At 47.3% G+C, this 15,088-nt stretch overlaps 1 protein-coding gene across 1 annotated transcript; it reads right to left on the reverse strand.

The window, feature by feature from the left end:
* Positions 1 to 6,647: 6,647 nt before the first annotated feature.
* BATF3 (basic leucine zipper ATF-like transcription factor 3) lies at positions 6,648 to 10,946 on the reverse strand. Its single transcript, XM_076335565.1, is given in 4 exon segments — positions 6,648 to 7,279; positions 9,778 to 9,882; positions 10,609 to 10,854; positions 10,857 to 10,946. Coding segments are annotated over 4 exon segments (627 nt in total). The 3' UTR covers positions 6,648 to 7,093.
* Between the last annotated feature and the right edge of the window lie 4,142 nt (positions 10,947 to 15,088).

A 15,088-nucleotide genomic window follows, 5' to 3' on the forward strand; every position in this document is an offset into this window, starting at 1 on the left:
CAGAGAAACAAAAATTGCCTGCAATCCTCTGTAAAATGCGTATTTGCAAAGTTGGAGTAACTCAGCTTTTAAAGTAAACAACTAAACAATTTGGGAAATTCCCCAAATTCCTGTTAGATTCTGTTTCTGTTTCTCTGTGAACAGTTTTCTGATTTTTCTGGGAATGTACCACGGTTCAATAGTAGGCATTTAGGAAAAAAAAAAAAAATCCCTTTCTCTTCTGCTCTTTCCTTACCTGGATGCTATCCAAGATTACAATTTGATAAGAGACTGCCTCTGACAAAACCTGTGTTAGCTCTCCTGTCAAAATGAGCTTCTGGATAATGATGTGAGATTCAGGGACCTCAGGGGGTTGCTTTTATTTGTTTTGTTTTGTTTGTTTTCAGATCTTCTTGCTTTTAAAGACCAATTGCAAGCCTTCTCCAAAGAGAATAAGGACATGGGACAGGAGGAAATATTTTGGATCACCAGTATACTCAATTGATCTCACCTCAAATAATCAAGCTTCATCCTAAAACTAAGCAGGTTGCATGCATGCATGCCTACCTACAAAGTTGCTCACATACACCATTTCTGTTGGAAGGCTATTCCTGAACATCTTTCTTCCGACAGGTAGAAACTTCTTCACACATATAGCTCAAAATGTGTACAAATTGTACCTATTTATTCTTCTACTAACATTACTTCGTATCTATGATAGCTCTTTCCCTTACATGGTCTTTACTCCGCTGTAATTGCATAGACAGTGATCCTTCCACTTCTCAGACTTTATTTGTCTGAAATGAAGTCTCAAAAAAATAGATTCTTCATTCCCTTAATCTTCCTAGTAGCCCTTCCATGTACCTGTACTAGTTTTGGTTCATCTTTATTATGGTCGAGCAGAAATGTATGCAGAATTCCAGATGAGGTTTTGCCAGGCCCTTGCATAATTAAATTGATATTTCTCTCTTTAAGAACACAAATACACAAATAAAGAAATAACCCCATTACTACGCATCTGAGTTCCTATTTAACTTCCTTGTTGCCCTACTGCATTGGTGCCTCAGGATCAGTAACTGACTAATACGCCTTTGCCTGTTCATTCCATTGTCATTTCCAATTGATGAGTCTCCACCTTGTGACAGAAATTCTTGTTAATAGTTCTTCCAGTCTGTGACTGTATACTTTGCATCATGACAGGCTGCTAGATAATCTCATCTAGGTTCCCTTCCCCAGAAAATGTTGGACCAGATGATCTTCTGAGGTCCCTTCCAACCTGGGCTGCTCTAGATTTCTATGATTCTGTGATTTTATGGTTAATTATCATGGCATTTCTATTCTCTTCTGCAAGGTCATGCAGTTTCTTTTGCATGATATTTCAATCTTCTTCTGTACTAATGGTTCCTTTGTATCCAAAGTCCTTACCGAAGATACTAAACAAGAGTGGTCTGCGACCAGTCCTTAAGAACCTCCACTTATAAACCATTCTTTAGCCTGATAGCTCCCTTTTCAAAACAAACTATTGCCATTTTCCTTCAGCTAGTTCTCTGGTGATTTTTCAATTCTTGTACTATTTCACATCATCTCCAGCTGAAGTAACTGTATCTTGTATAGCATTGCATCAAACAAGCAGAGTCTTGTTGCTTATTCCTTATCCTCAATTATTTTACCTAAGACAGATAACAAATTAGTATTCTCAAAATGTACTTTACAATGGGAAGACAAACCTTAATAGTTTGCTTATCCCAAAAGAGATTACTTATGACCCTTGCTTAGAATCTCAAGAGTTTTGACATTTTAATAATTTAGAATAATGAAAACATGACAACAACTTCATTATGAGACAGTTAAAGGAGAAAGTTCTTCCCAATAATTGGAGACATCTATCCAGAACTGAGGTCTGAGGGGACCGGTCTGTGGTAGACTTAATTGGGCAGTACCCGAATGAGTGCAGCAAGCTACGCTGGCAGTCTGTAGAACTTATTAAACACATACAATAAAACCTCTTCTAATGCAGATTTAAAACAAACACACCTATTAGAGATATCATTTTCTATTTGGCTACATGAAGAAGCTGCTTCAGGATGAGATAAGCTGTGAAATTGAAGCACTGTAGTCACTTGGTACTAACTCCTCAAATGAATGTTTTCATTCTATACCAAGACAGCCCTTTGTGGTTTAGCTTATCCACTTCTAAAGAGAACTATAATGATTCCCTTAGAGCAGGCAAACACATAAATAGAGAACAGATTATTTGCAAAAGATATGCCAGCTATTTCCAGAATAGTCAAGCCCTTACATTTGATGTCATGGTTTAAAAATTCGACAGTGGGAGAAAAAATTCCTACTCTATTCTTATGGATTTTTTCCACAGGAACTATCTAGGAAAAAACCTGAATGAATACCAGAAAAGGAGCACGCAATCCCAGGGATGATTGTTACTATGGTTTCCTTACTAAGAATTACCCACTTCAAGTTAGCCTGTAGCTATTCTTGAGTTAAATATTACCCAAGTTAGTAAGCATAGTGCCACATGTCCTCTGAGGCAGCTGTAGGGCTGTTTCTACTTCCAGTGAAATCAATGTAAAACCCACGTTTCTGCAAACAATTAATCCAAATTCTTTCACTCCCGTATGGATGTGTGCCCACACCATATGCTGTATGTACATGTAAAATGTTTCTCCAGTGACGACTTGACAGTAACCCAGGGTTTACAAACAGAAAACTCCTACCCTCCTATAAAGAGAGTAACAGTAGTCTTCGTAACAGTAAATAAACCCACCACTTCTCCTGCTTATCAGACATGCTTCCTTCCTGTGACAGGAATTATATCACTGCACTGATGGGAAGAAGAGAAAGGGATTTTTTTTAAATGGTTGTTTTATCTATCACTTTCACTGAGGCAGAAATTCTAGACTGATTCACAGATGGAAACCCCAAATGCCATGCAGCAAAGCGTTCATCTATGGACAGGAAACAGTTTGGGTTTTATAGGCTAGAGTAAAGGTTATGTCACTTTTAAGTACCTTTTAAAAGACTGCACAGACACCTTCCTTAATATTCAACTGACAAAACTAGCCACACATAAAAGCCTTTAATCATATACAGGGTGTACCAGTGAAGTTCAATTTCTATATGCTCCTACAGATTAGCCTTGTTCCTCTAATACCGATAAACATTAAGCGATGTTGTCATCAAGCTGCACAGGAACAGAAGGAAACAGGAAGAAGGAAAAAAAAGTGGCATTTGAAATAAAATGGTGAGAGAATACAAAGGCTACTGCAAATACCAAATGCAGATGAGCTCAGCAGGTATTACAGAAGGAGCAGGAGACGACAGTAAAAGGTACCAGGGAAAAGAACAGAAAGTCTGTAGAATAGGCTGTTTTAAATATGTTCTTTTAAAGGTGTATTTTTAGCAAGACTCTGGATGAGTATATGAAGATGCTTATAAATGTTCATAGACATGAATGTAAAACATCAGTGGGAAGGAGCAAGACTTTCTAATCGGCTCTCTTGAAGTATAGTAGTTGATCTCTTATACTCACACTAGCAGTTTTGGGAAGCTTGACTTTGTCTTTCTGTTGATTTTTTTTACCTTTGGAGGCTAAAATTATCTTTTCAAAATATGATCAATTTAAATCTGACCCAACAACTGAAAGAAATGAATAGACAAATAGCTGAATTGGACCCACTCTACTCCCGGAATGAATACTTTTATCTGCGGGTAAGTTTGTACTGAGCATTTTGCTTCTTCATTAGAGTCACAGAAAATACAAAAAGGAAATCCACGCTAACCAAATCTAGACAAACTGCGACCTTCATTGTGAACCTAAGAGGCAAAATCCAGCTTTCTTGGCAACCCTCATCTACATTACGCATCCACAAACAAGACTGCGATTCACAGTACTCCTCACATGAACCACCAGCTGAACATAGAAAAGATCTTCCCTATATACCTGCATCTGAAAATCACGTGAATGTAATACAGACCACATTCGTAGGGAACAAGTCAAACGAACTGGAAGCTTTCTGAAGCTAGAATACATCAAGCGGTATTTTAGCCACATACAGGTATGAAACATTTTTTGTGATGGTGTAATACCCTGCTGCAGAAGGAGAGGTTTGGATTTGGAAAAGAACTTTCTGTTGCTTCGTTAACAAATGGGCCTTTTCCTTTCTGTTCTCCTTTCTGGTTCCCTATTCATGTAACAATTATCCCATGCTCCAGAACATACTTTCAGTTTTCAAACTCTCTGTAAATCAATATCCTTATGAACAGCTCCTGCAGAGTGTAATCAGCCTGTACGCGTATCATTTGCTTAGGGATACATAAGCCTGTGCTTTAACAGTTCATTGTCCCTTTCGACCCATGATTCAGCTATGACATTAATTCTATAAATATATCAGAATGTTGGGTTTATTTAGCTTGGGACTCATTTTGCTCACTTCTTTTGCTTGGGGTTCCCAGCTGCCCTTGAACATTAGTCACACAATACACTGTGAGAGATGCCTCGGTTAATCTGGTAAACAGAAGAATGATGCATAAGACCCTTTGGAAGTAGCGCTGGGAAAAAAAGGTGATGCAACAGATGAAGGAGGAAGAAGCAGTCCAGGCCCCAGAGGTTTCAAAGCCCGCTGTTACTAATGGACGTGATACACAGACTGGAGCTACACCCTGTGGTTGTGGGAAGGAACTGGTGGCAGTGAGGGCCCCTGCAGGGCTCCCAGACCTTCCAAGGAATAGCAGATCCTTGGACTTAGGTTGCTGTTGCCGGCGCACCATGTTGCTGTGAATTCAACTGTCTTCCCCTGTACACTCTGCATGGACATTATACAGTTAATAAACCAATAAACTCCAATGCAGAAACAGTGGATTAAAGCTTGCATCACAGAACAAGAATAGTGCTTACTGATGGAGAGCGTACAATAGAACTTGGACTACCAAATGATAAGCTGGAGCCAGTTTCTAGACAGATGTTTAGAAGAGTAAATGTGTAAGGGGGAGGATTTTACACAGGGAACTAGATCGCCACTTCTAGAAGCAAGCATCTGTAGGACAAAAATCTTTAGAAGGATTCTGCTGGGATGGACTGTCTTGGACAAGGTGGTTGATCTTTCCTCCCATTTTCGAGGGTCTGCAGGGCTCCACAGGAGAGACCATGCTTTCGCACCAGCCCTGACCTCAACTAGCTACTTTCCATTCCCAGCCTCAGCTCAGTTACACACACCTAGTTAAGAGATGTGAGATATCCTCTCTCCCTCTCCCTCCATCCTAAGCTATAATGAATTTTCCCAGAGTGAATGTTGTTCATTTCCACTATGCTCCTCCTTCTCCATTACACCTCTACTCTGCCCAAATTACACAGTGGCATCCAGGGCCTGAAGGAATGTGGGTGGGTGGATGAAGTTGCTTAAGATAGCTTCCTTTCTTAAGGGTGACACACAGAATCATATCAAGGACATTATCCAAAATGCTTATTTTGAAGTGTCTCAAAACTTTCATTTTCCTTGGCAGGGACTGCACCAGCTTTTCTTTGCGGGATGACTCAGTTCTTACAGGACCAGAAGAAACTTTGAAGACATTTAGGCTGTAGATAGCTTCTGCAAATGCTGAAAACTCTCTTGGGGACAACTTAATGAAAACTTTTAAAGAAGCCAACAGCTCATGCCTGTTATCTTGAGTTTCTAGCCTAGGACAATAGCATGAGAGGGCCCTTTAGAAGGCAGAGTTTACACGGTTTCCCCAGTTCTATCTTGGCAGTGATCAGCAATGCATCATGCTACTGAAGAAGCTAAAAAAGCAAAAAAATCTTTCAGATATTTCAAATCATATTCTGCTGATAAATACTACAATCCTGGTGAGGGGAGAAATTAATCCCACGAGTTGAACTGAAAAAAATCCAAATGCTGAAGTGAGAGAGTTGGCAAAGGGGTGGAGCTTTTTATTATCCAAAGGTGCTCTTTGACTGGGAAATACTGCAAGAAAAACACTTTGCTGGATCTCAGGCTACAGCATTCACATTTCTAGAGCTTGACACGACTAAGAATCTTCAGAGAAAGTAAATGCAGTTTTCTCTATTTCTCACTAACATTGTCATAGTTTTTCCTTTTTGTAAAAAAAAAACCAAAACAAACCGTTAAAGAAAACATAATGTTTTTCTTGCAAGCAGTTATCAAACATCTTCGGTGTGGACATAGAACAAAATGCTTAGCTAAACTCAATTTGTTCTATCTATGGACATCATTTACCAGAAGCAATATGCAAGATGAAGGATAAAGGTATTTGTTGATTTCCAGTAAGTGCATTAAAACAGTAAATTTTAAAATCTGCTTTTTAAAACAACATGTGGAACCAGCAAACTCTGTTTTGCTTTTCTTCCACACAGAGCAGGTAATCATCATTAGAAATTGGCCAAGCCATATTTTAGGATATAAAACACTCCAAGAACTAACGTTGACAGGGCTGATAATTGGGGATACTAAAGAAATAAAGACTGGGAAAACTCATTTGTTACACACACTTCAAAAGAGGAACCAATGAAGAGGTGATAAGCAAATGATAAAACAACTGACAGGAAGATTAGCATTAGACTTTGGATTTGACCAGTAAAGAAAAAGTAGAGATGTTATAAAGACATTGATTATTGAAGAAGGTGGAGAACATCATAAAGATGGGACATCGCTTTTATTAACCAAACCTGTTTAGAGGAAAAAAAAAACAGCAGCCAGAATGTGATATACATGGATGACAAGTGACAAAGGGTTACTGGCAGTGGACGTGTGGGAGAAAGGCATCCCAGCCCAAGGTCAGTACTTTTCCCTGTCTACATTCCATCGCACGATGGTGGGCTGCACCGCACTTTGACATTTCTGAATGCAAAACTGTGGCTTGAAGATTCTACCAAATAAGAAGTCGCCGTTCGAATTGTCTGTTTTCCATACTGGTATTTTCCTGAGATTCAGAAGACTGTAACACTTCAGCATGGAGAAGAGCTGCGTGGTCAAGTCCAGCCCTCTTCGATGGAAGACCTGCACCATAAGTAGGCAGTTCTTCAAATCTCCTGTCAATGACACTTTCACACATCACATTTAAAGGTGATCAAGGAGAGCTCTCATCTTGGCAGGCAGCTGGCAAGTGCATCGGGCCTTGGTACGGTCACAAAGTTCATGGTACAGTGCAATAGTGGACAGATCTTTTCATGATCCTTCAACACTTCACTCAAGTGTTTCATTTCATCTGTTAGCTTTCCGATTTCTCTTTTCAGGGAGGTATTTTCTTGCTCAAGAGACTCGTATTCCTGGAAGGAGGGAAAAAAAAATAAAAGCCTACTCAACAGTCAAAACATTCCTTTCAGTGCTTCCACCTTGAGTATATTCACGTAACTGTAAAAAAACTGCACAGTTTCTTATTACAATCTGCAAAATGCTAAGGAAAGACAGACACAGCCTGGGTGCTGGAACAGGGCAAGTGCTTCACAACCTGTGCCCTGACCACGCTGTGATTCCTTTTGTGGCCCCGAAGACCAGGAGGTGCCGCTGGCCCTCGGGGGTCCCCAGCAGCCCAGGGCTGCAGGCATGGGTGGCTGCGTTCCCATGGTGGCCTCCTCCAGCCCTGGGCCGCCTCTGCTGGTAAGGGCCGAGCAGGGCAGCTCTGCACTGTCAGAGCAGAGAAAATGAAAGCACCGAGCACAGGTAGGTGCTGGGAAAACCCAGTGCCTGGCATTGCCAGCGAGGAAAGGGCAGCCCCTGCTCCGGGCCAGTGCAGGGAAAGTCCGTTTACCCAGGTGCTGGCTGAGACGGACACCCAGCACAAGCACGCCCGGTGCCAGTCACTCTCCTCCAGCCCAGCCAGGCTTGTAGCCACCTGCTCAGATGCCCGGGAACTCAAGAACAGGAGGAGGGGAGCGTTATGCCAGCTTGTTCCCAGCCCCACTTTGTCACCAGAAGGCCTGACCACTGCCTTGGTTATCCCTGACCCAGGCTGCTTTTGAGCTAAGGCTTCTCTGGCAACGAATACGCTGCTATTAACTGCCGGGGAGTTCTGAGATGCTCTGCAGTATACATCTGTGACGGATATGAGACTCGTGTGTCACATTTTTTGATAACTGCGTGTTTCAAGTGTCCCTGCTGTCAAGACTTCTCATCCCAAAGAGAAGAGAGCTAGAGGTTCAGAGCCAGCCCACGGAAAACCTGCAGGTGTCTGCACCTCACTGCTGGCCTAGGGCTCAACACTCACCCACTCAATCTCACCTCCCTGGGAAAGCTTCAAAGTGAACTTCAAAGCCTACACATGCCTTAAAAGGCCTGTTTATCAGGCAGCAGGGAGAGCCTCTCATGCAACGCTCCTCTGGGCAGCCTGGCACTGTCTCTGTTGCCCTTTGCTGCAGAAGTTTGGATCCCCTTGCCCTCCCTCAACACCCTTCCACCACCCACCACTTCTCACCCACAGAGTGAGACAGGCACGTTTCTCTTAACATCTTATTGTAGCCAAACTCCAGCCAAGTTGTCCATCCCTGACTCTGTCCCTGCTCACCTCTTGTTGCCCCAAACCCCATGGGGTTGGGTTTTGGAGTAAATGTTACTCTCCCATTGCTCTGTCCCATTTTCAGGGACGAGACTATCAAATTGTTCTTGCTAAGAATGAATGTCTATTCAACCAGATCTGCCTGCACCTGAGAAAACCTACGTGCCCGAGAATGAAGATTCCCAGCACGAGGAAGACCCTCGAGTCCAGGAGGAACATCAGAGAGGCTGCAGGATGGCACAGGGCCCAGAAATTATTCCACAAAAGCCAGGGGTTACCCCTTTCCAGAAGTACCCTGCACCTGGCTTTCTCGGGCGCTGACTCAGAGGAGATCTGGGAAAAACCAAACCCAAAACTCCCCACACTGTCCCTCTTGGCCTCTGCTGACTGTTGGCAGAACCTTCCACACTGAGAAAGAGAAGAGCCTGTGCTGAACCTCCAGAGCTGAACAACTGACTCAGCCACAATCGCAGCAGCAGAACTAACACCTACCCCAAGAGCCCTGTCTGCAACAAAAGCACTGTTGTGTGAGGTAACATCCAAAACCAGAGAAAGGGGATTCCTGTCCTCCAGCATTTGCACTGGGGACACGAGAAAACTACACCACATTGTGATATTGAGAAGTATTAAGAGTTTCTGGAAGAATCAGTTACTTTCATGGTTTTTTGGAAACACCCACTGTTATTTATCAGAGTATACAAGTGTAACAGCTAACTGAACCGAGCTCTCACGCTTGGAGGTTCTGAAGTTCCTAAGAAGCCTTTTCAACTGGGTATTTCTGTCTCACACTCTAGTTTTAGAATTGACTTAAGCCAGCACTGCCACTAAGCAGCACGGTCCCCTCCTCCCCCTCCATCGCCTTCTCCCTCGTAAGGCAGCAAGCATTCATCCACTGCCATAGCGAACATGACAAGCTTAACACTAATCCAGAAGGAAATGGGTTTGTTTTAGCCCAGAGGAGCCCTGTGATCCAGTTCACTGGGTGGTCACGGGAATAGCAAAAGAGGGAGGGTGAGGGGAGGGGCAGGACCACATCTCTCTCTCCCTCGCAGTGTCACCGATGGCAGAGCTGCACCATCCAACGTGAGCATCAGTGTCCGGGAGTTCCCGACCAGGCACCCCGCAGCACGCCTGTCTCTGCCTCACACCCACAGCTCTCTGAGCTGGATTAGCGTTAAGACAGGCCCACGCCTGCTTAAGAAGTCCCATTTATTGTAAAGTCCCGCGCTCGGTACCCAAGCCGTGCCTGCAAAGCATCAAGTACCCATTCACCTCGTGAAGTTTATCTGCTTTCTGAGTTTGCTTCTTTCGGCTCCTCTGTGCAGCAACTCGATTTTTTTCTCTCCTCCTTACCTTTCTGTCATCTTCTTCATGACTCTGGAAGACATAAACCAGAAACGCGTTTTTAAAGTGCACACGGAGACTCCCGAAGTCAGGCGTATAAGGGTTGCTGAGCATGAGCACATACTCCCAATTTCACAGCACCTAACCCCGGCCTCCCACAGACCGCACGGTGCCTGCCAAGGGCAGCGCATCCCCCTGCCCCGCTGCACAGGTGGGGCCCGAGGCGGAGGGGTGGAAGCCGGCAGAGATGGCCGGGAGATGCCGCAGAGCCCCGCGGGCACTCGCTGCACCGCTGATGGGGGCACCCCCGTCTCCCACGGCGGGGACCTGCGCTCCCGCTCTGCCCGACGGGCAGCATTTTACACCAGCGCGAACGAGGAGACGAAGGTGCGAGCGGCGGGGAAGAAAGCCGGGCTACCGCTGCGCCCGCACCCGCGGCCGGCGGAGCCGCCCTGCTGCCCTCCCTGCTGCGGGCCAGCGGCGCTCCCGGCCCGGCGCTTCTCACGGCGCCCGCCCGGCTCTCTGCGGCGGGGAAAAAGCCGCTGTCCGCGCCGTGCGGCGGCGGCAGGGAGCTTTCCGCGCACCACCGGCGGTTCTCCCGCTCTCCTACCTGGAAAAGCCTGCACCACAGCCGCCTCCTGGGAAGGGAAGAGCCGATGCCCGGGGGGAGAGGGCACCCCCGACAGGGCGCTGCCCGGCGTGACTCAGCCCCATGTGCCCGCCCGCCTACAGCACCGAGCCCCTCCGCCCTGCCCCTACCTGCTGGCTGCCCTCGGCCGCCGCGCTCCGAGGCAGCGCGCTGCCCCCCGCCGCCGCCGCCGCCGCCGCCGGGACGGCGCACGACATCCCGCTGGCTGCGGAGCCGCCCCGGGGCGCCGCGCTCGGCGCCGCTGGGCTCCCCCGGCCCGCGGGGGGTGGGAAGGGAGGGGAAGGGAGGGCAGGCCGGGCAGGGCCGGGGCGGGGCGGGGCGGGGCAGGGGACGCACCGCCCCGGGCCGCCCCGGCACCTGGCACCCCCCCGGCCCGGGGGCGGAGCCGCCGCCCCGCCGCGGGAGCCCCGCCGGGCCGCCGCGCTCCCGGCCGCTCCGCCGCCCGCATGGCCGTCACATGGCGTCCGCCGGCAGCCGCGCCGCGCCCGGGGAACCGGGAGCCCCCGGCCCGCACTGCTTCCCTCCGGGCCGGCCGCCCCGGCTCTGAGCCTCCCGCGCCGGCAAGGGTGCCCGTCCCCCGGCACCGCGGGGTCTGCTCAGCCCCCGGGAGCCGGGGGAAAGCCCGCACCCCCGCGGCACGGCGTTGCCGGGCAGGAGCTGCCTGAAAATCCCCCGGAGAGCCCCAGCTCCGGGGGCCGGCTAGGCCCGGCGCCCCTCCGGGCGGCCCGACTCGTGCTTTCGCCTGCAGAACTAACCGCCCCGCAGTTTCTCTTCTCCCCAGGTTTCCTCCCGGCGGCGGGGCGGGGAGGCCAGGCTGCCCCGGGAGCCGGCCCAGCCCTCCCGCGGCGTCCCCCGCCCAGAGCCCGCCCGGCGCTCGGGACCGGCTCACCTCCGGCAGCTGCTGCCCGCCGCGCTTCTGCGACATCGGCTTTCACAAGCGGCCTGAGCTCCAGCGAAATGACAGCCGGCTCAGCCAGGGTTCATGGGCGTGGGGACACGGCATCGGGGCTGGGATAGAGCGATTTTCACTTTCGCTACTCGCCCTGTTCCTTTAAATAATAAGGAAATGCCACAGGCTTCTTGTAAAGGCGAAGCCGGACAAGGACCGCTGAAAATACAGTTGCTGCAGGCAAAAATCCCTCTGTTCGACTATTCTGTCGAGAGTATTTTCACACTGAACAATGTTTCTTTTACCCCTCCAAACACTTTCCTTACATTTTAATTGAACCGTTATCTTGGCCCTCCGCTCTGAAGGAAGGGAAGGTGTTTGCACCGACAGGTACCTCAACAACGTCCTTGCTCTACCATAGATGTATATATGGCAAGTAACGTGCACTCCTGGCCGTGCTCAACTCACAGGGGCAAACGCGTGGCCATGCAAGGAGGGTTAAGTGCCCCCAAACTGCAGGGCAGTCAGTCATAAAGCCCCAGGTACCTTAACAAATCAGATACTTCCCTATTTTTCTGGTTTCCCCAGAAGTTTGAGTCATCCAGCTTAAATGAAGATGAGGTTACAAAGTTTGCAAACTGAGTAAATAGAGACTATCCTTTCAGGAAGATCTGGCTAACAGTTCGTGCTGAAGGTGAGAGAACTGCGCTGCCCGGGAGTCCAAGAGTCAAACAGAAGTCTGCACTCTGCCACGGGTTTCCTGGTAGGCTCCGGGACCATCAGCATTACTGAAAAACCTGAGCAGGACTTCCCTGGTAGGAAGCGCTTCTCCCCAGCTGTTCTACCTCAAAGCAGCTTCTGTCTCCATCTTCCAGGCTACCCACACCTTTGCTTTTGCACTTTCTCAGAGCTCCTCTGACCCCGGAGGACTGAGTACCTGTGAGCCTTCCCCACCGTAACGGCCACGGGGACCCACAACTCGGATGGGCACCCTCGCCAAAGTGCCCTGACCTCACCTGCATCCCCAGACTGGGCTGGGTCTCCCAAGCATCTTACAGGATGTTCTCAGCCCCCTGGTTTCTTTAAAAGCAGCCTTGCTTCTCCCTTCCTCCGTCATCCAACATGCCGACACCAGGGTGCTCACCAAGGGGGTGCTCATGGAGGCGGCAGAAGGTGTGGGTTCAGTGCCGTTCTCCAGCTGAGGGGATCCAAACCAACGTCTCTTGGAGGCAGCCCTAGCTGCCAGGCGGTGAGCAGTTAGAGGGTGAATTGCTCTCAACTGCTCCTTTGAAACCGTCCAATCTTGCATTAACTACACATTGTGCAGTTAAAGAAAAGGAGTAGAAGTATGGGCATGAGCGGAGACTTAGTTGGGACAGCTGCTTAAAAAGAGAGCGCTGGGCTCCTTGCTGCCTTTGTAGCTTAAGCACAGTTGAAATAAACAGGACTAGAAGCCGGTATTTTCATAAGCTCAGGGAACAGGTATATTCTCTTGCAATAAAACCTATGAACCATGCAGAAAAAATACCTCAACAGCCCTTCAGAGTGATCTGTGGGGAAAAAAGCCCCCTTCCACAGAGGGACTTTGGACTGACCCCACACGAAGCTCTCGTGCTGTTCCAGGAGCCATGCTGCCGTTAATGGCAACTGCACAAGCAGGCTATCTAACAGCATCAAGTCCTGAGCAGCTTACCAAGAATTTATTAGTGCTGAATAAATATCTGCTTCATTGAGTAACTCCCAGCAGCTGTAGAGTAAGGTTTCCGGGATCCCACAGGTATGGGACAAGTCACAGGACGGTCCCCTCGAGCCTGAACACAGTCTGTTCTTGTTCAAAGTGGCAAAGGAAATGAAAAGTCAAAATTTGCTTGTGGGAACAAGTTTCTGCTTAGTATTAAAGCTATCTCTGGTACATCTGTAGAAATGCCTACACAATAATTCCAGGTAACGCAGCAGTAAAGGCAGAGTGTTTCTATGCAGGAGAGAAAACAAGCCCAGAAAGCAGTCTAAGTCAGCGGAGTTTACATTTTATAATGGCAGTTTATCAGTTATTTTTGTCTGCACTGAAGCAGCCTACACACATGCAGACTAGAGTCGCTGAACACGGCTTGGCACAGCACGGCTCTTCTGAAGAACGCCACGTATCAGAACTGGGTTTCAGAGCACCAGCACGCCCAAGCTTCCAAACAGACGTCGGTGTCCACGTGAAGATTTCTGGAGGAGGAGCTTCCCTGCACACTATTTGTAATCCCCTTTGTTCAGAAACTACACACAGCAAAAGCGTGCGTGGATACTGCTCCAATTTACAAGTTTTTCTTGGGTAGGGATGGCCCACCCTCACGAGCGATAAGCACATCGCTGACACTACACGCTAACAAACAGCGAGATGTTCCATCTCACCCCAAAAAGCCATGAAATTCAAACTCGGTTTGCCAATGTCCCCAAGCATCCATCACCATTGAGCCGTCTTACAAAAGTCAAAGGCTATATAAAGAAAAACTACCAGACATTTCTTGATGCAATACCAATTCGCCCCAAGTTAAAAATAAGAAGTTTGGACGTTGTGACACTTCAGTAGAAGCCTGATTAGACGCCTGTCTTGCACAACACTGCTGATTTCTATGAAAAGTTAACTGAAGGACAAAAGGCTACTGGAATGGGAAAAAATTAAGTATTTTATACATTTCTGCCAGTGGGAAGAACGGATGCCAGGCACGGCTAGTTGCAGATATCGCTTGCTGCAGAAATTTTTAATAATAATTTGAAAAACAGCTGAACATGCAAGTGTCAAGTTTAGCTCATCACAGAACTTGCATTTAAAGGGAGGTCCTCTGACACCTTCCATTGCTGCTTGGCCAAAAGTAGCCACCAGAGATTTGTAAATTCATAGTTTATATGCTGCACTTGGAATCTTGATTGTTTTCTTTATCCTTCTTTACACTATTTATTTGGCCAGCGTTTCCAGATGCATTTGTTTTCTTTTTCCACCCAGCTGCGGTTGAAACAAGGGCTATGGAACAAGGCCTGACGGCCCCAGCTCAGGGCATCCATTCAAATCCTGGGCAGACCAACTATCCTGCAATCTCTTAACTCTAACACGGACTGTAGGGTGAATTCATTAATTGGCTTATTAAATCTTAAATCATTAAATCTTAAATCTTATTAAATCCACCGTGATCTCCCTCCTTATTTCTTAAGGCATTTGTCCTACCTTGGCCATTTTTGATGAGACCTCTTCAAAGAGACCTGCCTATTCCTAGCTATTTTCTATACTTGCCTGTCATTATTTGCAGGGAATAGCAGGGAATCTTCCTATTAACATAGAAAACGTTCAAATACTGTAATGGTAGCCATGCAAAATCTTGCAGGGCTCACCTTAGTCTAGGAACGCTCAGACTAAAGAGTATCTGTGGATCTTGGTGACGAGAGCCATGGTGAGGATTTTCAACGCAGCACGGAGCACGTGTACTGAAAAGCAGCTAGAATAGCAAGTCGCTGTGTGAAAAACCGTCCGTCACACGTTCCACAGCTTCGCAGCTCCAGTCCCTCTTACATCCTGTCCTCTCTTACATTAGACGCTTTGTAGCCCTGAGATTAATAACAGTTGTGAGTTCAAAGGCGGTAAATGGAACTACTTCAGTTACTCGAGCCAAAATTTAACACAGATGTCTTCTGAAGTACACTTACTGTTCCGTCACCAT

This window comes from Aptenodytes patagonicus, chromosome 3 (genome assembly GCF_965638725.1).
Source record: "Aptenodytes patagonicus chromosome 3, bAptPat1.pri.cur, whole genome shotgun sequence".
NCBI classification, from domain to species: domain Eukaryota; kingdom Metazoa; phylum Chordata; class Aves; order Sphenisciformes; family Spheniscidae; genus Aptenodytes; species Aptenodytes patagonicus.